General features: G+C 34.9%; 2 protein-coding genes across 2 annotated transcripts; both read left to right on the top strand.

The window, feature by feature from the left end:
* Nucleotides 1-5888: 5888 nt before the first annotated feature.
* On the top strand, nucleotides 5889-6839 carry LOC128126759 (L10-interacting MYB domain-containing protein-like). Its single transcript, XM_052764861.1, has 2 exons — nucleotides 5889-6206; nucleotides 6282-6839. The coding sequence occupies exons 1-2, from the start codon at nucleotides 5889-5891 to the stop codon at nucleotides 6837-6839; spliced, it is 876 nt and encodes a 291-aa protein (XP_052620821.1).
* Nucleotides 6840-9749: 2910 nt separating this feature from the next.
* Nucleotides 9750-11458, top strand: LOC111890431 (DELLA protein RGL2). The gene has a single exon (XM_023886550.3). It carries the CDS (start codon nucleotides 9772-9774, stop codon nucleotides 11350-11352), a length of 1581 nt encoding a protein of 526 aa, XP_023742318.2. The 5' UTR covers nucleotides 9750-9771; the 3' UTR covers nucleotides 11353-11458.
* Nucleotides 11459-23812: the final 12354 nt, after the last annotated feature.

Below are 23812 nucleotides of genomic sequence, written 5' to 3'. Positions count from 1 at the left end.
AGTCCAACGCCCGTTTTTGTCAATGATCGAGTAAGACTCATGTAGAGGTTGAGTACACCCAACATACTCAGTTATGGTTACCAAGTTTGACTTTTTGACTTTGACCAAGTTTGACCTAAGGGCATTTTGGGTATTTTGAGTGGTATTTGAGATTGGTCCCTATTTGATGAATAGGTGACGGGTAGAGCTGAGATTCGGACCAAAGACCTATTCAGCTATTTGTTCAGACTAAGAGGTGACTTTTATCATTGTACTTGTAGGTCGAAGGCCCCAATATCGGCCCATTAGGTTATGTATCCTGGTATATAGGATGTCGCTCTGATGTAGTGATCTATTACATCTGCATGTTTATCTATTTGTTGGTTATATAATTATTCGTTATGTATGTGTCAATATAATATGGTTGGGTTGAGGTTATACTGCTTTGTAAAAAAGCCACCCAACCCGGGAGCAAGCCAGACATAAGTTGTGGGCCTGGAGGGCAAGCCAGACTTATGTTGTGGGCTCGAGAGCAAGCCATACATGAGTTGTGGGCTGGAAGGCAAGCCAGCCTTATGTTGTGGGCTTAGGGGTAATCCAGTCTGTTAGTTATGGATTCAGTATGCATGTTGTTATATGTTTTTGTGTTGGTACTTTGGGGGAACTCACTAAGCTTTGGCTTATAGTTTCAATTTATTATTCCAGGTACTTCAGATGATAGTGGGAAAGCAAAGGCGTGATCGTGCACATCTTCTTATTTATATGTTATTGGATTTTTGGGACACTCTGATTTTGATTTATACTTTAGAAACAATGGATTTTCAGTAAACACTTTATGGTTAATAGGTTGTTTTGAAAAATTTAAATTGCTATGATTTTTTGGGATGTTACAAGTTGGTATCAGATCCTTGGTTTGAGAGAATTGGATGAACATTCGTGTGAATCTAGACTCAAACTGGGGAACTGTAAAAGTTTTAAAAATGGTTTTCAAAATTGTTTTCAAAAGTAACCAAGGAAGGATGTGATGTGTATGATCAGTCGGAGCAAGAAAGTATACCCCAAGTTACCACATTGTTATTTGATATGATGTTTATGATAGAACAACATGCTAGTAATAGGCTATGTATCTTCAGGAATGGTATGATAGAATTGCCTAGAAGCATAGGACCTCTACTCGTAGCAAGAAAGTCGCAAACCCCAAGGGTTTAGTCTCTTCTTGTGATTGTAGCAATGTGTATTGTGGCTTTTTTGGTGTGTTTTGGTTTAATTTTAGAATGGTGGAGACGAGAGGATCAAGGTCTGGAGCGGGTGGCCAGGGTAGGCCATGATTGATTGATGATCAAATTCGGTAGATCGTCGCCACTTAGGTGGCTGCTGCTGTTCGAAGGTCTATGTTGGAGATGTTTGGGTCTATTAAGACTGCTATGATTGAGCTCTTTGATGATCAATATGCTGCCTTTTCTGAGATTGTTGTTGCTACAGCTACCGTTTTCGTTTTTCCTGAAGGGCCTTGAGGAGAGAGAGCTTTCTAGTATCGGGACTTCAACAATATGAAGCCCCCAGAGTTTGATAGGATCAGGGACCCGATTATGGTGATGAGATGGTTGTTTGATGTGGAGGGTTGTTTCTTCACTTGTTCTTGCCCTGCAGACCAGAAGGTCAAGTGCACCTTAAACCTTCTCTGGTCAGGGCGAAGGATTAGTGGAGACCAGTGTCTGGCTCTTACACTCCTGAGCAGAGAAATGTTGTTACTTGGGAGAAGTTTTCGAAGATGTTTCGCACGAGGTATGTTCCTTTGGTGGAGAGGAAGAGGTTGGCTCAAGAGTATCTGGATCTGAGACAGGGGACTGAGACGGTGATGGAGATCACCAAGATGTTTATAGAGAGGGATCTTTTCTTCCTTGAGTTTTTTGCTTCTGAGCAGGCTCAGATGACTCGGACTTGAGCATGCTCAAGACAGATATCCGCCAGTTCATGTCCACCCAACGTTATGGTACTCTCGCTAAGCTTCAGGAGGCCGCGAGGAGGCGGGAGTTTGAGATTGAGCTCTAGGAGAGGGAGCTAAGGCAGGATCATGTTCAGTAGCCTATAGCGAAGCGATTCAAGCTCGCCGATTCAAGATTTGGGGGATAGAAGGGTCACACTTGTGAAAAGTGTCGTAAGGTTCATGATAGTGCTTGCCGATATTCATCTGGATGCCACAAATATGGCAAGGAGGGGTATTATGTCAAGGATTGTCGTCATCAGGTCCCAGTATCGAGTGCCCAGATTTGTTATCACTATGAGCAGGTTGGCCATATGAAAGCCAAATGTCCCTTGCTCGCTACGAGGCCAACGCATGCTCCAGCACCGGCTACTCTAAGGATCATGGATGGATGTCAGGGTAGGGCGGAGCCCCAGAGGTCTCGAGTTCGTGCTTTTCAGCTTACTATAAAGGATGCTAGGACGGCACTGGATGTCATTACTAGCCAAGAGGGATGCTCTTGCGCCATGGCACTCCCTTTTGCGTCATTTTGTTCTCCAGTTACGCCATGATGCTTCTTGTTGCGTCATGCATATGCCTGTTGCTCCATGGTGATGTTGTTGCTCCAAGATGGATGTTTATGCACCATACTTGATGCTCTTGCACCATTTATATCCCTGTTGTGCCACCTAGAGTTCTTGCGCCATGAAGACGTTGTTACACCATCATGGACCATCTTGGTACATGATGCGCCACATTGATTCCTTTGTTGTACCATGTTAATCCAAGTATGCCTAGAAGATGATGATGCTCAAGAATGTTCCATAAGATGATGCATGGCGGATTGTGATTGGTTGACACCTTGCATGGACCTTTGGGCCAATGTGCTTGGCTCATTAGGGTTTTAGGTCTGATCCCTCAAGTACAAATAGGGATGCATGCTAGGTCATTTTGTATCTTGAATTCTAGAGTGGTAGGCGAATCTTTGTGTAAGTGTACTTGTAACCTCTGTTTGAGAGCTCTGAAATAAAGAACACTCCCTTCCTGCCCGTGGATGTAGGTCACCTTGACCGAACGACATAAATATTGTGTCTTGTGTGCTTATAGTTTTGCTAGTTATCCGCTTTACTTCCTAACAAACATTTTATCCTTTTCTTCTCTATGTTGTGAGTTAGAGAGAGGAGGGTCATGGAATTTTGTTTATTGTTAATTAGGAAAACATGTTTTAGAACCATGTCTTGACATAATTATTAAGCATAGGTTGCTAGAGGTATGGAAACTCTTAAAGTGTGAAGACGGCCTAATGTGTAAAGATACAAGATTAAAAGCTTTCAACTTGGTCTTTCTTTATTCATTCCAAAAAGTGACTTTTCCCTTACCCCTTCTCTTTTCTCTCTTAGTTGTTTAAGACAAAGTAGACAGAAGTTGATACTTGGATTCTCTCTTTCTAGAAAAAAAATTGACTTTTGTCTTATATGCTTAAGATTTTATTTTGTTGAAAGAAGAACTAGCATTCAAGTTGCTTGGTCATTATTAGTGGATATCCCGAGAAGGGCTCTCTTGTGTGCTCTTGTCATCTTCTTCAACAATCAACCTCTCAAGAGGAACCAAATGCTACAAAGGTTGTTATTTCTTTTCTTCATATGGTTGTGTTAATCTTTCATGTTCATGCACCATTACCAGTTGGTGGGAATAAAATGATTTTATGTTATTCACATTTTAAATTCTTTTGTTGCCATCTTTGTGTTTTTGAAACCATTGTTTCTATAAAAACCAACAAAGTGTTAGAGGAGTTGACATGTGTATTGAATGGTTTGGTATGTGGTGGTATTTAAGTAAAATGGTAAGAGTTAAAGAGAAAATATTAATATTTTAGATTGGATATCATCAACAAAAAAATTCTAATGAAAAAAATGAATATAAAAGGATGGAAGAAAGGTTGGAAAATGATTGAAAATGGGTGTAAAATTGGAAAAGTGGTTAAAATTGGAATAAATTTGGCTGGAAAGTGGAAAATGGAACTCAAATACTCAAAACGACATCGTTTAGAGGGAATTTCACAGATCTAAGAGTCAGATATTAGTTAGAGTTGTGGGTCACATCGATGAGAAAAGAGTCGGAGCTAGGTACGAGGCACCGGTGGATCCGTAATTTGGAGTAGGTCGGAGTTCAAATAAGCCGTGTCTGGTGGGTTTCAAGATTGGATTGGGTTTATGTTGTAGCAGCTCGACGTTGTTGCTGCTAATTTCTCTTTTTTTTATTTAAATTAAATTAATTTATTTTAACTTATATAAAAAATTATTTTTATTTTTTTCAAATGCATAAATCTTCAAATTCTTTGGCTTTTGATCTTTGTTTTCTTTATGTAATTCCTTGAATGCCTTTGTGCATCATTTTGTGCCATTTTCACAATATTTAACACCTATACATTTAATTCAAATAATCGTCAAATTAATATCATTCATAAGAAAAACTAGTTAGTAAGCATAAGAAAAATTGATTGATTATATATATATATATATATATATATATATATATATATATATATATATATATATATATATATATATATATATAGAGAGAGAGAGAGAGAGAGAGAGAGAGAGAGAGAGAGAGCAGGGCCAACTAGTTTGGGGCCCTCAAATGAATGTTGGTCATTTCATTTTTAAGGAGTTCATCAGTTTCACAAAGGTATTGAAACGTAAAAATCATGTGCCTCTTTGACATTCCCTAAACGTTGAGCAAAGCGGTCAAGCTAAAGTGAAGCCCCCAAGAGACTACGACTCTATGTCTCTTACTTTGTGAGTTTTCCGAATTTTGATTATCCATTTTGTCAACTGATTTGCTAATACGTTTTTGACACGAGTTCTAATTTCTAATAATCTAAAGTTCTACAAGTTCTAAATACTTGGTTTTAAAATATGAAATTCTAAAGTTTTACCGTTAACTGTCAGCTCTCAATGTCAACTGATTTCTCTATATTCAAGTCTGAATGATGGTAAGTGAAGTATGTGAATCACTTAGGGGTCGTTTGATTTGCACTTACCCAGTCTGGTCAGAGCTGACTGCTGACCCGGTCAGTAGTCAGACTGTTTGATGGGCTTCCATTGTGGCTGACTCGGTAAGTAATCAATGTCCAAGGAGCTGACTCGGTCCAAAAATAAAAGAGGCTGACCGACCGACCGATGCATTTTTCTTCTGCGCCCTAACACAAATCGCCGCTATTCTTCCTCTTCCTTCAACATTCAGCGCAACGCAGCAACAGCTCCATCGACGATTACCTCCAGCTTCCAGCGAACCTCCTGCGCCAACGAAGTAACAGCTCCAGCGCCGACGAAGTAACAGCCCCGGTGAGGAGATCGACTGCAGGTACGCTTGTTCGTGTTTTTTTTTCTGAAATCACAAAACCCCTTCAATGTTTGTTGTCAAATTGATGATTTCATTCTGAAATTAGGGTTTGAAATTACTTCTTTCATTATTTTTGGATTCAATTAGAACAAAGGGTTGGCATGAAATCAATTTATAATGTCTTTTTGTTTATGAAATCTGATTTTATCTATATGAAGGAATGAATTGCTTGTGTATGAAATTTGTATGAACTAATGTGTGAAATCACAGCCCTTATATAGTTGTTAAATCAAATGAATTGTTTACTGTGTGTATATGATATGTTTATGTGCATATGTGTGTAAGATCAAAATGCTCAAGACAATGATTAGAATTTGTTACATAGGTGTATGTGTATTACCAAACTGATATATGAGATCTTGTCTTCAAGTTATGTACTGTGTATATGATATCTCCCAAGTATTGTCTTCAAGTTGTATTAACTTTAGGTTAAACAAAAAAAAATATATGTTTTATTTTATTGACATCAAGCAAATAGTGTTTGTAAATGTGTGTTATGTGGATGATTAGATTTTTTTTTTTCTTTTTTACAATAGATATGGCAGACAAAAGAATTAGGGTTAGTTGGAAGTCGGAATTGGTGGACAAAACTTTTTTGGAAGCATGTATACAAGAATTAACAAGAAATGGTCGGGAGGATAGCGGACTAAAAGTAAGCTCATGGGCTGTGGTCGTGGAGAAATTGAAAACAGATCATAATTTTATTGTCGACAAAAAACAAATGAAAAACCGATATGACTATTTAAAAGCAAAGTATGCAGTGTGGTTAAAACTTAAAAACAAAACAGGAAATATTTATAATCCCGTTACGAATTCTTTTAACATGACTAATGAAGAATGGGAAGCGGAAGCGAAAGTACATATATACATATTTTTTAAAGTAGATTATTTTTTTACCACTTTAATAATATTTATTAAATTTGTCAAACAGTTGAACAAGTATGTAGATAAGCTGAGAAATGCACCCCTCCCTTACCCTGAACTTTGTACCCAACTATTTGATGGGGCGACCTCGACCGGTGTTCACAGTTGGGGGCCATCTTCGACATTACCTCATCCCAATGAAACCTTCAGTACACATGATTTTGAGGATACAGAGATGGATGAGCCAGCACCTCATGCAGATACCCCAAGCTCAATAGTACCTCAACCTACTAGTGAGGAATCATCTGGGCGGACAAAAAACAAGGGGGGCAAACGAAATGGTCCTAAAGAAACCACACTTGATGATGAGTTGAAAGAAGTTGGAAAAGAGATTATCAAGGCTGCACAAGCATTCACCGAAGCAAATAATCTTGACAAGGAGATGGATGCTTGTATGGCGAAGTTGACAAGCTTGGAGTGGGGAGAATATGATCCGAAATACACCATTGCTCTTATGTTATTTGCTGAAAGTGTTGGTAATAGGAAAATTTGGTTGCGTCTTAACTTGTCAACTTGTGAGTCGTGGGTAACAAATGCAGGAAAAAAGTTTGGATTAGTTGGTTGACTTTAGTATTTACATGTTATGTTTGACTTTAGTATGTTATGGTTCATTGTTAGACATTAGTATTCTATGGTTTAGTTATGTTATGGATTGTTTTTCTTAGGTGCGGTTATGTTATATGAATTTATATGTTATGGAATGTTATGTTTTTCGTATTTACATGTTACGATTTGTTATGTTATGGATTGTTATGTTATTGATTGTCATGTTATGGATTGGTATGTTATTGATTGTTATGTTATTGATTAAAATGAATTTGTATTTGACATCTAACAGGACACATGGATAAAGAATGTGACTTTTTATATTTTCTTATATTCTCGTGGTATTGGTTGATGTTGGTCCGACAAAGGCAAAGAATAATTAAAAGAATAAGAGCTAGCGAACAGGTAGCAAAGGGATATGTGTATACGCAAGATTTGATACACGGATGTCCTATATAATGTTACGATATGATACGTCTTTCACAAGATGCATTTGTACTATTATGCAATCACTTTACACAAAGAAATTGGTTGCAATCTAGTAGGACGATAAGCGTTGAAGAGAAGATGGCTATGTTTTTACATGTTATAGGACATAATGAACGTTTTCGAGCCGTTAAAGAAAGATTTCATCACTCCACACAAACAATTCATCAATGTTTTCATGAGGTCTTACGTGCAATGATGTGTTTTGCACGAGAAATTATAGTACCAACCTCGTCTAATTCAACAACAAATACCTCAGAACGACATAGACGGCTAATGCAAATATTTCCCGGAGCAATAGGTGCACTAGATGGAACACTTGTACATGCAGTTGTGCCTGTTGATCAACAAACTCGTTATAGGGGAAGAGGAAAAGGTGAATGTTATCAAAATGTAATTGGAATTTGTAATTTTGATATGATATTCATCTTTGTATGGGCTGGATGGGAGGGCATAGCACATGATTCTAAAGTTTTGAAAGAAGTTGCATTTAACCCAACTTCCGGATTTCCATTCCCTCCACCAGGTTTGTAACTTTACTATACGTTTTATTATCTATATTATTTATATGATAAATTTGTCATGCATCTACAGATAAATATTACCTTTGTGATGCCGCATACACCAACACCCGTGGATTTATGGCTCCCTACCGCAATACTAGGTATTGGTTAGCCGATTTTCGAAGAAACAGAGCTTTGACTAAGGAAGAAATGTTCAATCATGCTCATGCACAACTTAGAAATTACATTGAACGTGCTTATGGTGTATTGAAGGCGAGATTTCCAATTTTAAAACAAATGGCTCCTTATCCTTTTCCAGTGCAAAGAGACATTAAAATTTCTTGTGTTGCGGTCCATAATTTTATAAGGAAATACGATATTGAAGATGAATTATTTACGAACTTTGAACAAAACACTATGGTTAGTCATAATGTGGGTGGTGGAGGAAATGAGGGTCAAGACATAGAAGGCATAGAATGGGGTTCAGAAGCCATTAACTATATGACTAATTTGCGTGACCAGATTGCTAATCAGTTATTTTCAAATGGTCCACGTTAAATGGTATACTTTTTTTATTATGTATGTCAATTTGTATTTGAATTTTGTATTACACTTTGTATTTGGATTTTAATTGATGTATGTTTAATTTGGATTTTATATGATAATTTGTGGTTTTATAATTTTTTTTATCCAGCACAAGAGACAACACAAGGGTAATATGGTCATTTTTTCATTCAGCACAACCATTCAGATAAATAATCAAACAACATAAACTCAGTCAGATATGGACTCAGTCAGCATTTCTAACTCAGTCAGCAACTATCAAATGACCCCTTAATCTTTATTCTCATCTCCTAAGGTTTTAGGTGTTTTAATTAATGGTTAGTTTTAAGAAAGAATGAAAAATATTAAAAAGTCAAAGACAATATGGGAGATCGACACCATGAGCATTCATGAAATAAGTGGATTCTTTTGAAGGCGAGAGTCATTTCAACTTTTATTTCATGGGTAGATAAGTATTTATAGTTCCATAAAAAGTTTGTGTTTTTTATTTGTTTGAAGCCAATTAAGGGGTGAATATGTACGGGGTTTTTGAATTCGGTATTATTTGAAGGGTATTAAGGGGTGAATATATATATATATATATATATATATATATATATATATATATATATATATATATATATATATATATATATATATATATATATATATATATATATATATATATATATATGGGGTTTTTGAATTTGGTATTATTTCAAGGTTTTGTTTGATAGGTGTTCTTGTTCTTCATTCCATTTTAAGGATTATAAGTTGCAATTCAATCTGGGTATCTAAAATTGGTTGTATGATTATGTTTTTGTTTTACTAATAAAGGCGAAGTGAAATGATGTTTACAATTAGGTTGTTCAAGTTGTTCAGAAGTCTAATTTGGCCCCAACATGGATATAAAATTTAGTAAGTTTGTATGATCAAGATCCTAAAACCCTATTTGTCACGGTGAAACATGTCTTTGGAAGAAGTTGGGTAAAAGCATTAAAGAAATGCTTTGAAGATTGGAATGGGATTTTATAAGGTCCTCCTAAATTTTACAAGTGCAATATTTTAATATAATTGCTAAACCTTATTATAATTTAATTTCAGTAATTTGAATAAGTCAAAGAAAGAATTGAATATATTAAATTATGTTTGGTAAGCTGAATATCTTAAATTAAAATAACATGGTGCTAAGTCACAACATTGAACACATCGACAATGATAACATCAATGTCCATGAAGAACAGGGCCTTTTATGTTCTTTCAACTTCTCATGTGTACTTGGTTTTCGTAAATCCTTAGGATCGCAACTTAACCTCTGATTTCTCTCTTTAACAAGAGAGCTCTAATTAGAACAACATTGAGAATCTGAATGAAATGATCCCCTTCGACAGGTTTGGTAATGATGTCGATAATCAGGAAATGGGGAGTTTTGGGAAGTTGCCTCAGTTATGGCAGGAAGATGATACAGGAAATAAATTTAATGCAACCCATGGACTTTCGTTTTCATCGGAATACCATGAAATAGATCAGCAACAACCACTAAAAGCTTTCCATGATTTGGATGCCTTGTTTCTGGACACCACCCCTCCATTTCCACGGTATGAACATCAGATGCAGGAGCTTGCAAATATTGAATCTCAATATTCTGAGCTTGTTAAACCACATGCAAATCCTAAAAGGACAAAGACAACAAGTCCTGATGTAGTACGCTATGAAGTGAGTGGGCACAAGCTATCAACTGATGCAGTTATTCGTTTAGGTGGAGAAAAGTTCATACAATCTTGTTCATCTTCCATAAATGATATCTCAATGCCTAGCCATCCGTATAGCTCTTCATTCTCTGTCTTTTCTAACCAGAAAGCTAAAGATATTGAACTCATTCAAAATCTTTTACTTTCGGCACAGAAAGTCTCTCAGCAACAGTTTGAACGTTCGAGTAAGCTTCTCAATTGGTGTGATACGTTATCTTCTAGTTCTGGAAACCCTATTCAAAGGTTAGTGCACTATTTCTCTAAAGCTTTACGAGAGAAGATAGCTAAAGAAACCGGAAGAATCTCATTCCATGGCCCAGGAAAGGAACACGTAGATTATATTGAAGAGAGAACGTTGAGCCCTAATCCAACATCGGTCTCAGTTTATCAAAAGTTACCTTTTTTTCAAGCTGGTAAATTTTCTGGGGTTCAAGCTTTGGTTGATGCTGTAGCGGGGGCAACAAAAGTGCATATAATTGATCTCTCGATCAAACAAGGTGTGCATTGTACGATTCTAATGCAAGCTCTTGCATCTCAACCCACTTGTCCGATCAAACATCTTAAAATAACTGCTGTCGGGACTAACTTTAGAGAGAAGATTGAGCAGACGGGTCATTGGTTGAAGAGTTTTGCTGAATCCATAAACCTGTCTTTCTCTTTCCATGTGGCTATGGTGGGAGATATGCTGGATTTTAAAGAAGATCTCCTTGAGTTGGATCCAGAGGAAGCATTGGCCGTTTTCTCATCATATGGTTTGTGGGGCATGATTGGGCAGCAGGACCGACTTGAAACTCTGATGAAAGTGATAAAAAGTATAAATCCTCGTGTTATGGTGGTAATCGAAGGTGCAGCAAATCTTAACTCACCCAACTTTGTGGATCGTTTTATTGAAGCTCTTTTCTTTTATGGAGCGTTCTTTGACGCTTTAGAAGACTGTATGGATCGTGAAGATGAAAACCGTGCTATAACTGAATCGGTGTATATGGGTAATGGAATATGGAGCATTGTGGCAACTGAAGGAGCGGAAAGAGTGATTCGGAATGTGAATATTAATGTCTGGAGAAAATTTTTCGCCAGGTTTGGAATGAAGGAGACAGAATTGAGTATGTCCTCTTTATATCAAGCAAACCTGGTTACAGGTATATTTTCTTGTGGAAATTCTTGCACTTTTGATATGGACGGAAATTGCTTAATTATTGGGTGGAAAGGATCACCAATCCAGTGTCTCTCTGTTTGGAAATTCTCATGATAGTGATCTTGGAGCACTTAATGTTTAACCTGCTTAGATATGTAAATAAGACCATAAGGCTATATACTTTTTACCTGCTATGCAGAACTTGTGCATCTCAATTTTCAGCTGCGTGTTTTTTGTTTAAAATTTATTCATCTCTCTTGTGGCCTGAGAAATAACCATGTTCAATATGTTTGCGATGGTTTATATACAACACTAGCATGCAGCTTTATAATAGATTAATATGATTTAACTGCCACTTTTTAACTAATCATTTTTTATTTTCAATCAATGATGAGAATATTCCACTGTTTATAATTTTTCCTATCCCTCTCTACATATGGGGAAGGTGTGGGTGTTTATCACTAAGAAACATTCTCACCCATTTTTCAAATTGACCTTCCTTAGGATCATAATGGCCCTAGTAGCTCATTTGCATTTAGAGCTACATCAAATAGATGTGAAACAATTTTTTTAACTAAGATTTACACAATAATGTTTACATTATAACGTAAGCAAATAATTGCATTTATAAGCGTTAAGAACATCTAATGTATAAACTACGAACATCTAATGTATAAACTCAAGGAATCAATATATATGTTGAATCAAACTCCGTGTCAATGGTATCTAATGTTCGATAAAGTGATGAACAATAATTACTTCATTAAGAATCAAGTAGATCAATGTATATATCAATTGGAGAAACTTTATCATACTTGTATTATATGGAGATGGCATTCTCTTGGTGAGTAATAAACTAATAACATTGATATGTTACACGAATCGAAACACCTATTCTCACATCACCTCGATATCAAAGATGCCGATAGGCATATAAATACATCGAGGAATCCAAGGGATTTTTGACTGATCCTGAAAGGCATATTAAGTGTGTAACAAGTCAATATAGCATACAACAATACTTCCTTTCAGTTCCTTCCATAGTTAAGGTACACATTTTTTGTGGCATGCTGTTAGGCATGTCAAACCCAACAAATAAATGGTACAAATGACTCCTTAAACACTACTACTATGCACTAATAATGTAGTACAAGGTAGGGATGAGAATTTGGGCTGAAAACCAAACCGAACCGAGAACCGAACCGAACCAAATTAGACCCGAATAAGTAATTCGATTCGGTTTTCGGGTATCTATTTAAGGCTTATTCGGTTTTCGGGTTATTCGGTCCGGATTACCCGAATAAGGGCTTATTCGGTCCAAAAAACCGAACCGAATATGAAGAGTCGTTTTTTTTTCTCTTGCACAATTACTTATTCGGTTCTGTGACGTTACCCAAAAAAACCAAATCCAATTGCTCCTTCCGAAAAACCAAATCCAATTGCACCAAATCGCATATCCTATTACACCGAATCGACAGTTGATTGCTACAATCTCTTTGATCGACAGTTGATTGCGAATTGCTCCTTCCTAAATTTTTTTTTGATCAACAATTGCACCTTGCGACAGTAGGCTTTGATCGACACTTGCTCCTTTAAAAGATTTGTTATGAAATCATAAGCTACAAAAGTAATGCAAAATATTGGGGTTATTCGACTCCTTAATCATCTTGTACATGTTATTTGGTTATTCGGGTTATATACTTATAGATAGATTTTTGGGGGTTTTTGGATGTTTAATTTTTAGTGTTTAATTTGTTTCCTTAAAAGATTTGTTATGAAATCAAAAGCTACAAAAGTAATACAAAACATTCGGGTTATTCAGGTTATTTGACTCCTTAATCATCTTGTACATGTTATTTGGGATATTCGGGCCGAAACCGAACCGAACCGAATAATACCCGAACCGAACCGAACCCGTATTGCTTATTTGGTTCAGTTTTCGGTTCATACAATTACCCTTATTCGGTTTTCGGTTTATTCGGGTCGGTTCGGTTCGGTTCCGACCCAAATAACATCCCTAGTACAAGGTAAGTAAGGTTGATCTACAGAGACACGGGACAAGTGTTTATACCTTTTTGCGTAAGGTACAAAAATGGTCACAGAATTTGGGGGGGGGGGGATTTATAAGCAATGATTTAAATTATAGAATAAAGCAATAAGTAAATGATTGATTTAATGAAGTAGATTTAAGATTTGTAAGGACTCCAACTCCATGCAAGACAAATTAGCAATGTGATTCCAAGGATGAAATGATATTTGTTCAATTCTATCTAAATTGGTACATGGAAATGCTAACAAGATCTAGCACCTCCCATTCACCACATTGATTAACCAAAATAAGCTCTTTGATTAATCCTAACCTTACCAATCTAATCTAAACAAGCTCTTAAAATTAGGTTGAAAGATTGCATTAAACTTTATGTGAATGTTCCCAACAACACTGAATACTCCTCATAAGCTCGGGAGCATAAGAATGTGTGAATAAGATTTACACTAAATTCATTCAATAGAAATCAGTTTAGTGCTTGTTACCTAGTCCAATTTACAAAACAATTACGGATTTTGCAATTAGATAACTTGAATGATCTAACCCTAATTCAAATGGTCAATAAGAATCACAATTAGAATCAAACATTCGATTGAAACAAACTCAAATTCACTAGATAGAAAATTGAAAGAAAACATCAAGTCATATGATTGAAATCACAACTAGAAGTCAAGATATAAAGTTGGAGAATCTAGGGTTCTAGTCACTCATGACTAGAACAAGATCACAAATCTAGAAAATGAAATTAAAGTTCTTACAAAATGAAATCAAATGTTCTCAAGTGTTAATCAACTTCAAAATCCTCAAGAAATTTTCCTTCTCTACTCCAAAAGTCGACCCCCCTAAGTAAAAAGTCGGTTCCCCCCTTTAAGAATGGTAAAAAACTGTTTTAAAACTCACGTTTACGTTTCCACGGCCCACGTAAATTAACACTGTCATTTACACGGCCCGCGTAAACGCAAAAATATATTGCGCAGAAATCTACGTTTACACGGCCCGCGTAAACGCAAGGCTTGCATTTTCACGGCCGTGTAAATCTCTATAAAGCCAAAATCTTCATTTCTTTGATATCTTGCTCCTCGGTGCTCCGCAAGTCCTGAAATTTTGTCAGCAACTTTTATTTACCTCCTCCAACAATATCCTACCTCTAAACGTCCCTGAAATATCACAAAAGTATTTGAATGAAATTGCCTCATGAAAAATCCCAAAAAACATGCAAAATGCATGAGTTTAAGCCTATATGCAATGTACTTTTATGAAATAAAGCTACAAAATGGGTACATGAAATGCATCTAAAAAATCTCCCCAAGTTTAAACCTTTTTTGTCCTCAAGAAAGAAAAAGAAAATTTAAACCGGAAAAAATAAAATAAAAGAGAAGAAAAGAAAATCAAAGTTCAACTTTTTTTTGAAACTTGATGCAATAAATCAAAACAAACATGAAAAAATATATCCAACCCAATTAACCCTGTTTTATACCATAGTTGAGAATATACCTGTCGTGCCTTGAGTCAACTTGACTTTAGTCTCAAAATATTATATAACAATAGAAATAAGACCTTAGTCACCCCCTAATACAACTCAACAAAATCAAAGATCACCACACTTGTTCCCTCTCAATATTAGCAAGTCAATTAATAGAACAAATTATGGTCTTACTCTCGTGAAACTGTATGTGACAAAACATGTTCAATCATCTTTGTTTCACAAATTATTACAATGATTGACCCCAACTATTTGTTGATCAACAACAATCTTTTTCTGAAAAATCTTTTCTAAAAATTCTCTAATATTTACCCAAATTGGTTACAAGATTCAAACAACTTACTCCAGTCAAAGTAATTAACATTCAGTCCCAATGTCATAAGTTCAAATCCAAGTCCAAGGGAATCTTTTGGCGGCCAAATATTTTTCCTAAACATAGTATTCAATTAAACTATAACCACAACTATATACAAACTTCCTAATTACATTTTTTTACAAATAAAGCTCATTGCTTTCTTTGAAATCCGTGTAACGGGCTTCCAATCAACACATCCAGATCAAATGACCTTAGTGTGCTAGATTTAAAAAGATCCCTCGGGTTTACTTGCCCGAACCTCAAAGGCCACATGTTAGCTTTATTTGGTTATTAAGTTCATGACTTTCTATGGAACCCGTGTAGCGAATTTTCAACTCAATCAGTCCTAAACAATTTAGATTTAGGCGATTAGGTGTAAAACACCCCTTAAAGTTTACTTGTTCGAGTCCCAAAGATCACAGATTAACTTAATAATAATTTTTTAAAATTTTTTTTATTATTATTATTTTTATTTTTTCATATAAATAAGATAACATATAACACTCTTATTAATTTATTTGCTACACCTATTTCTTTATATTTTCGTCCTTGACTTTTCTATTTTGGAACATCTCACGGTCTATTACCGTGAGGGACATCTAGACATTTTTCGAGGGACTAAAGGTCAACATGCAAAGACCCGTAGGTATAGTTGGAAGTTATGTCCCCAAGCACGGTATATAAAAGGGAATGAGTAGAAATGACTTTTTAGAGCGCTGGAAGGCTCGGAACATTGAGATTTTGTATTCTTTTTATGAACTTTTGAATTTGGCATTTTAAGTTCAATTGAGAATTACTACTCATAAGACCGGTCATATGTCCCAAAGAATTAGCTCATACCTGTTGTTATGCTCCAATGTTGACAATCTTCTCACTTTCTGTTTTGCACAAGTAGCTTCGGGAGGTGTGTTCATGTGTGATTAACTTTCTTTTAGATTTTTCAATAAAAAGAGCAAGCCAATTTCAAATCACATGACTCATTTACTAGCTCAACTGTTTTGAAAAGATTCGGTTGCTTGGGATTGGATCGTTTTTTTTTAATTATGCAATGCAAAATTTTAGATGCAAACAAAATGCAAAGAAAATAATAAAAATTAGAATAGAAAGAAAATCTTTTTGGTTTTTTGAAAAATTTTCCATGCTGAAAAGAAAAAAAATGAAAAAGAAAATGAAATGAAAATTAATGCAATATGTACAAAACTACATGCAACCTACATGCAACGGGATTTATGCATGGATGGATGCCCCTCCCCAAGCTTAAAATATAGCATCGTCCTCGATGCTTGGAGAGAGGCACAACCGGCCTATTGAGAGTCGGATGGTGGAGGATGGTTGATGGGTTGGGAATGGCTCCAAAACAGTCACAGATGCATACCAATTGAATTTTTAAGCAAAATATGAACGACTAAAGATATGGAAAGAATTGACCAAATCGTTCTTGGAGCCTTGCAATTATGGTGAGAACCTCCTCTTCATCCTCCCCAAGTTATCCGTGAAGTATTTTTGGAGCCGGAGATTTATTTTCTAGGCATAAAAAATAAGTTTAAAACCATTTGGGACATTAAAAAAATTGAAATTTACCAAAGACTAAACAATTTTAAAAGAAAGGAAACAAATAACCCCGGGTTGCCTCCCGATTAGTTGCCCTTGATTTAAGTCGTTGGCTCGACTTGGCCCCTGAATGTGCTTTGTTCTAAGTAGGTGGGCCTTTACAACACATTAACATTCTCGCCACTTCCTTCAATTGAAAACTTATCTTCTACCTGACTTTTTTTTTTTGAAAGCACCTGCTCACAAAATGTTTGGCATAAACAATTAGTAACACCGTGTCCCCGACAACGGCGTCAATTTGTTAGGCGTGTCAAACCCAACAAATAAAGGGTACAAATGACTCCTTAAACACTACTACTATGCACTAATAATGTAGTACAAGGTAAGTAGGGTCGATCCACAGAGACACAGGACAAGTGTTTATACCTTTTTGCGTAAGGTACAAAAATGGTCACAAAATGGGGAGGGGGGATTTATAAGAAATGATTTAAACTATAGAATAAAGAAATAAGTAAATGATTGATTTAATGAAGTAGATTCAAGATTTGTAAGGACTCCAACTCCATGCAAGACAAATTAGCAATGTGATTCCAAGGATGAAATGATATTTGTTCAATTCTATCTAAATTGGTACATGGAAATGCTAACAAGATCTAGCACCTCCCATTCACCACATTGATTAACCAAAATAAGCTCTTTGATTAATCCTAACCTTACCAATCTAATCTAAACAAGCTCTTAGAATTAGGTTGAAAGATTGCATTAAACTTTATGTGAATGTTCCCAACAACACTCAATACTCCTCATAAGCTCGGGAGCATAAGAATGTTTGAATAAGATTTACACTAAATTCATTCATTAGAAATCAGTTTAGTGCTTGTTACCTAGTCCAATTTACAAAACAATTACGGATTTTTCAATTAGATAACTTGAATGATGTAACCCTAATTCAAATGGCCAATAAGAATCACAATTAGAATCAAACATTCGATTGAAACAAAATCAAATTCACTAGATAGAAAATTGAAAGAAAACATCAAGTCATATGATTGAAATCACAACTAGAAGTCAAGACATAAATTTGGAGAATCTAGGGTTCTAGCCACTCATGACTAGAACAAGATCACAAATCTAGAAAATGAAATTAAAGTTCTTACAAAATGAAATCAAATGTTCCCAAGTGTTAATCAACTTCAAAATCCTCAAGAAATTCGCCTTCTCTACTCCAAAAGTCGACCCCCCCTAACTAAAAAGTCGGTTCCCCCCTTTAAGAATGGTGAAAAACTGCTTTAAAATCCACGTTTACATATACACGGCCCGTGTAAATTAACACTGTTATTTACACGGCCCGTGTAAATTAACACTGTCATTTACACGGCCCGCGTAAACGCAAAAATATACTGCGTAGAAATCTAAGTTTACACGGCCCGCGTAAACGCAAGGCTTTCATTTACACGGCTGTGTAAATCTCTTTAAAGCTAAAATCTTCATTTCTTTGATATCTTGCTCCTCGGTGCTCCGCAAGTCCTGAAATTTTGTCAGCAACTTTTATTTACCTCCTCCAACAATATCCTACCTCCAAAAGTCCCTGAAATATCACAAAAGTATTTGAATGAAATTGCCTCATGAAAAATCCCGAAAAACATGCAAAATGCATGAGTTTAAGCCTATATACAATGTACTTTTATGAAATAAAGCTACAAAATGGGTACATGAAATGCACCTAACACATGCTTAGTCGTTATCAATTAAATCAAGGTCTAGAACACAAGAAAACTGCTTATAAAGTGTTCCGATATTTTCATGGGACTAATAATAACAAACTTGTTTAGAATGCAAAGATAAATATTTGTTATTGGGATACATTTTTATGCTATCATTCGACCAATATCATGAGAAAGTCATAAATAAATGTTGGCGAGTATATCAACTTTGATGCGAAGTTTGTTTTCATAGATAATGAAACTTGTCATGGAATGTTATTGAGAAATTAAATCACATGACTCAAGATCGTAAATTCCATTTCCAGACCATAAAAAGAAAACTTATTGCTATAATTTTGACTCTGTAAGTTTTTCATTAGCAATAATTATGGTGGATCAATGAGGCTTTACCTCGATATAAAATACTTGTTCGTTTAAGAGCAAGCAGGAGAAATAATATTTGTATCAGACACATTGACACTAATTATTTATTATTTATACATGTCTTCAATATGGTTTTAAGGCTACATATATTATTATGTAATTCTAGTATAGTGGTTTAATGGAACTTTTAATTTTATTTATTCAAGTACCTGATTATTATTCCTCCATAATATGCAATTTTGTTATATTAATAGTTTGTGCACAATTATTTTCTATATCGACAAATAGAGTGCATGATCACTTAACTCTAAAGTCATTTGGCTTAAATTAATCATACTTTTTATATGAAGTATCATAATATGATTGGTGGGGGTCCCGTGTCTAAAAGTGGCATGTTAGGCTATACATTTTTATTTTTGCTATTAATGTGAAACAAAATGAAAGTAACTTGTCCAAGATAATAAAACATGTATACAAATAGTCACTTGGCCAAGTGGGAGGATGTTGGAAAAATAACCAGTTAGTGCGGCATTCAGACTTTTTTGTAAAGTTAATTACATGTTAGGTATAATTATATTTTGTACCATAACGTTTGCCATAATGGCATATCAAGTCCATGGACTTAAATAGTTGTAGTATGATGGATATGACAACTATCCATAACTTAAGAGACTACAGTTGTGTGGTTATAATCTCTTTTCCATAAGCTGCAAATTATAAACTTAATCCCTAAATATATGAACACTCAGTAGGAATCTGAAGAGCCTTTCAGATATGCACTTCCTCATAAAACATCATGATCCTGCAATCTATCTCTCCATTATAAAATCATCAAGGCACCATTATGGGAAGATAAGGAATCATAAGGAAATGATATATCTCCAAGTAAGTATTCCTTAATTGATTTATGGTTACTCATGTTTATGTAACGTCCCAAACTTTACGAGTAAAAATGTCATTTTAATTAAGTCAGATCCATTCATTCATTATCCCAAAAGACGATCAGAATAAAATTATTCTTAAAACATCAGAGTAAATCATAAACAGTCAATGTGGAATATATATTCAGGGGATGCAGTGCGATCAAGTCGGGCCCTTCCTTTGAAACTAGAAGCACCTGAAAACATTTTAAACATAAACTGTAAGTACAAATCTTAATGAGTTCTCCAAAACACCACATACCATACAAACATATTAGCTCGAAGCTATACAGGTCTATTTCACCCCCGAGTCTATTTCAACTCAATCGGGATTTTTCAATCGAACAGGTCTCTTTCACCCCGTGTCTATTTCAACTCAATCAGTGTTTTTCAACCGAACGAGTCTATTTCACCCCACATACATATAACATACATACATATCATAAAGAGTTACAAAGACATCAAGTACATAATAAACGGGTCTATCTCACCCCCGGGTCTATTTCACCCCATATCCATAAGCATACAGTCATATCAGCAAGAGTCACAAAGGCTGCTAGCATCCTGCACGCATAATCTAGTAGGTCGACATTAGTGTTGTAGACCCATGAATATAGTGAAGAGACTCATCTGAATTGTTTAACAGAAGCCCAAAAACTAACTCAATAACAGAACAACCAACCCAAGCTTCGTAAAGCCAAACTGAAACCAATTATTAGTCAAATGCTCAATTCTACCCAAGTTTGACCAAAAGTCAAACTGTTCAAAAGTCACTGGTCAAATATAAGGTCATAATTGCCAACAATAGCCCTCCACATCGTCAACCTTCCTTGGCCACGTTTTGGGCACAAAATAGTAAAACAGTCGTTGATTCCCCAGTCGTCACACCGTAGGGACTGGCGTGAACAACTCAAACGAGCTTAATCCATTTCCTTCTAATTACAAGAGCTCCAAAGCTCAGATCCAAATATCCAATCTTTTCCAAGGTATTAATGGATAAAGTTTCTAACTTTATCCATTAGAAAGGTTCAAGCCACTAAGATGTAGAATTTAAGTCTTAAAGGGACCCAAAAATAAATCCCTCTTAACTTAATCCATTAAGTCCAAGTCTCCCACTTTTCATATCTGAATAAACAAGATGTTTAAATGGATAAAGTTTCCAACTTTATCCATAATAATGCCACAATCTTTCTAGATCTAAACTTTAATACACCAAAATGGCCTAAAGGACCAAGATAACTTGCATGGCTAAAAGGGAAGGCAAAAGATCATAATTTGCCTAGTCTATGAGGTCCAAGAAACATTCCAAACTGATCAAAAGATGTTGGAGTCCACTCAACTCCAATATCACCCATAAAATGGACCAAAAGTGCCAAAAACCCCAAATTACAAGATCTAAAGAACTAGAAAGCAAAATTGGGACTTTATACTTACAATAGTCCAGAAGTGTAGTGTCTTTGATGGATCTAAACTTGAAGCATCATTCCTTGCAACCAAAAGAGCCTTATTGATCTTTAACTTCATCAAAATATCATAAAAACACCTAAAAGATTAGAGAGGGGAGAGGAGAAGCTCAGATCTTGAAGGTGGAGGCTAAGGTTTTTCCCAAGGGGTTCTAAAGGTGACGTAGGCTGATAAAAAGGCCAAAATGTCAAAACCTTATGCTTCAATACGTTGAAAATCCTAAAAAACATGGGATTTGTTCTGGCTAATCGTCGTGTCGTTGCCATGCTTCATCGTGTCGTGGTGACGGCCACGTCATGGGCTCTGATCCCCACTATGTGGCGATCTAAATCCACCTCAACTTCAAACAACCATAACTTCTTCATTTCAACTCCGTTTTCGACGATCTTTATATCAAGGAAAGGTATTGACGAGCCTCACACTTCTATCTAGTTAATTTTACCTTAACACATATCGAACTAAAAACCATAATCCATGCAAGAAGCCTAACATATAACTTTTCCTATTTTACCTTTTAGCTCCAAAACACAAACCAAGGGTTTAGATCACATAACCAATATTATCAACATCCAATATGGTCTAAAATCTATTCCCTTGAAACCCAAAGCCTGAACTTGATCCATTTATTGCCCACAATCCTGAAATAAGAAACTTCTAGAAACAAGATGTTACAATTTATGTATAAATTGATCTTGGATCGTGCCTATATTTTCACAAGACTTACCTCTATCATTGTGTTCAAAATATGTTAATCTTCCTAGGGTTTTTTGAAACTTTAAATTCATCTATTAATAATTGGTTAGTAGTTTATGAAACTCGATGCATATATGAAGATGTGGAATTTTATGAATTTACAAAAAGTAGTTTATGAATTTGTTGAAAATTGATACATATATGAGTTTCCTTCGTAAATAGATGTGTATGTACTAAAGAATTTGAGTAATGGTTTTTGAAAATTTCTTTTTGATTTTTTTAGTGTATTTGTTTGAGTTTTACTTGTAACTAAGCTTCAAAGTAATAGGTATCTCTCTTTTAAAGATACTGTATATATCCCGTGATGGTTTGAAATGTGGGCATTTGGCAAATGATCTTTTAAAATTGTAGTAATATTGGTTTGTATTTTATCATTCGAGTGTTTGATTGATGACATTTTTAGAGGTAGGCCTACAATCACAATGAATGCTTGATTGGTGACGTGAATCCATTAGAAAGAGATCTTAGTGACAACATTCTTGGTAGTGCAAGGAATGTAGATGGTATGATGATAGAGAATATATTTGTTTCGCCAACTCTTGAATAAACTAACTACAAATTTATATTATTTTCATAATTGGTATTTCAAGTTCGGAATTTCATGTTTCTACACAAAATGGTATTTGGCTTTTTGTTTCCAATCAACCATCATTATGTAGGTTTTAATTACTGTAGGCATGTGATTAATAAAGTTGTTACAGGTTTTGATAAGGGTTCTTATTTATTTCCTCCACATATTTTTTTGCATGTCTTCGTCATTGTAGAATGGATATGGGATGGCAGTTGCAGAATAGATCGTCCTAATGAAGATCTAGATCGAAGCCATGGATTGTTTTGTAAGTTGTCATTTTTTATTAGTCATGGATTTCTTATTTCAAAACCTTAGTCATTTTTTTAATAAAGCTAAATATTTTAATGTTAAACTTGATTATTATTGTGTCCCAAACTGATATCCATTCTAAAAACAAATATTGATGTCTGCTATTAAATATTTGAAAAAAATAGCAATGTTCGTTTATAAATATGCAAGTTGTTTGTGCCTATTTTTTTTTATTGATGAGAGCATAAAACATCTTGTAGGGCCTTAATATGAGCACAATAATTATGAATAAGAAAAGCTTAAATATAGATCGACATTGGAGTCAGTATGGTTTAGAGCTATGGAAATATGACAATTTGTTTCACTTAGTAACTTTCTTAGAAAACATAGGAATTTAGCTACTATCCTGTTTTCACCAAGGTATTATTTTTTTTTGTATATTACCAAATTTTCCTTTATCTCTTGAAAATTGAAGATTTAACCCTTTCAATTGTATATAAGGGGTTATACTTCAAAATATTAACCCTTTTAATTGTATAGAAGGGGTTATACTTCAAAATTCTACCAGTTAATACCATTATATTTCATTATTTCTATTTTTCCATATTTGATATTTTGAAATTTTTATCCCATATAATAAGAAAATTGTTATGTATTTTAGTGGAATTGCTATAAACAAGTTGATTTTTTAAAAGTACAATGTTGTAATAGTAACAAATGAAAGTATGATGTGAAAATTTACCAAATTATAGTATTGTACTATCATTTTTTTAGTAATGACTTCGATTTCTAACATAACACACATTCTTTGATTGTCTAATTGTCTTTCGTGTGTGTGTATATATATATATATATATATATATATATATATATATATATATATATATATATATATATATATATATATATATATATATGTTATAGCAACATCGTAATTTTGTTTTTATGTTTTCATATTTTAACATTGTACTTTTCGGGTTTTTCTTATTTAGGCATTCTACCTTCAAACATTTTCCATGTATAGCATTGAACTTTTAAATAATGCGTAAACTATTTTTTGTTTTGTGTATGTAATTGATTTTGTATCCAATCCC

Source organism: Lactuca sativa, chromosome 6, assembly GCF_002870075.4.
Source record: "Lactuca sativa cultivar Salinas chromosome 6, Lsat_Salinas_v11, whole genome shotgun sequence".
NCBI lineage: Eukaryota > Viridiplantae > Streptophyta > Magnoliopsida > Asterales > Asteraceae > Lactuca > Lactuca sativa.
Note: the sequence above shows the minus strand (reverse complement) of the source record. Positions and strands in the feature narration are given on the sequence as shown.

Coding starts and splice junctions, on each gene's coding strand:
- LOC128126759 (XM_052764861.1), top strand. CDS start 5,889: ATGGCAGACAAAAGAATTAGGGTTAGTTGGAAGTCGGAATTGGTGGAC. Junction 6,207..6,281: donor AATGGGAAGCGGAAGCGAAA/GTACATATATAC, acceptor TTTGTCAAACAG/TTGAACAAGTATGTAGATAA.
- LOC111890431 (XM_023886550.3), top strand. CDS start 9,772: ATGGGGAGTTTTGGGAAGTTGCCTCAGTTATGGCAGGAAGATGATACA.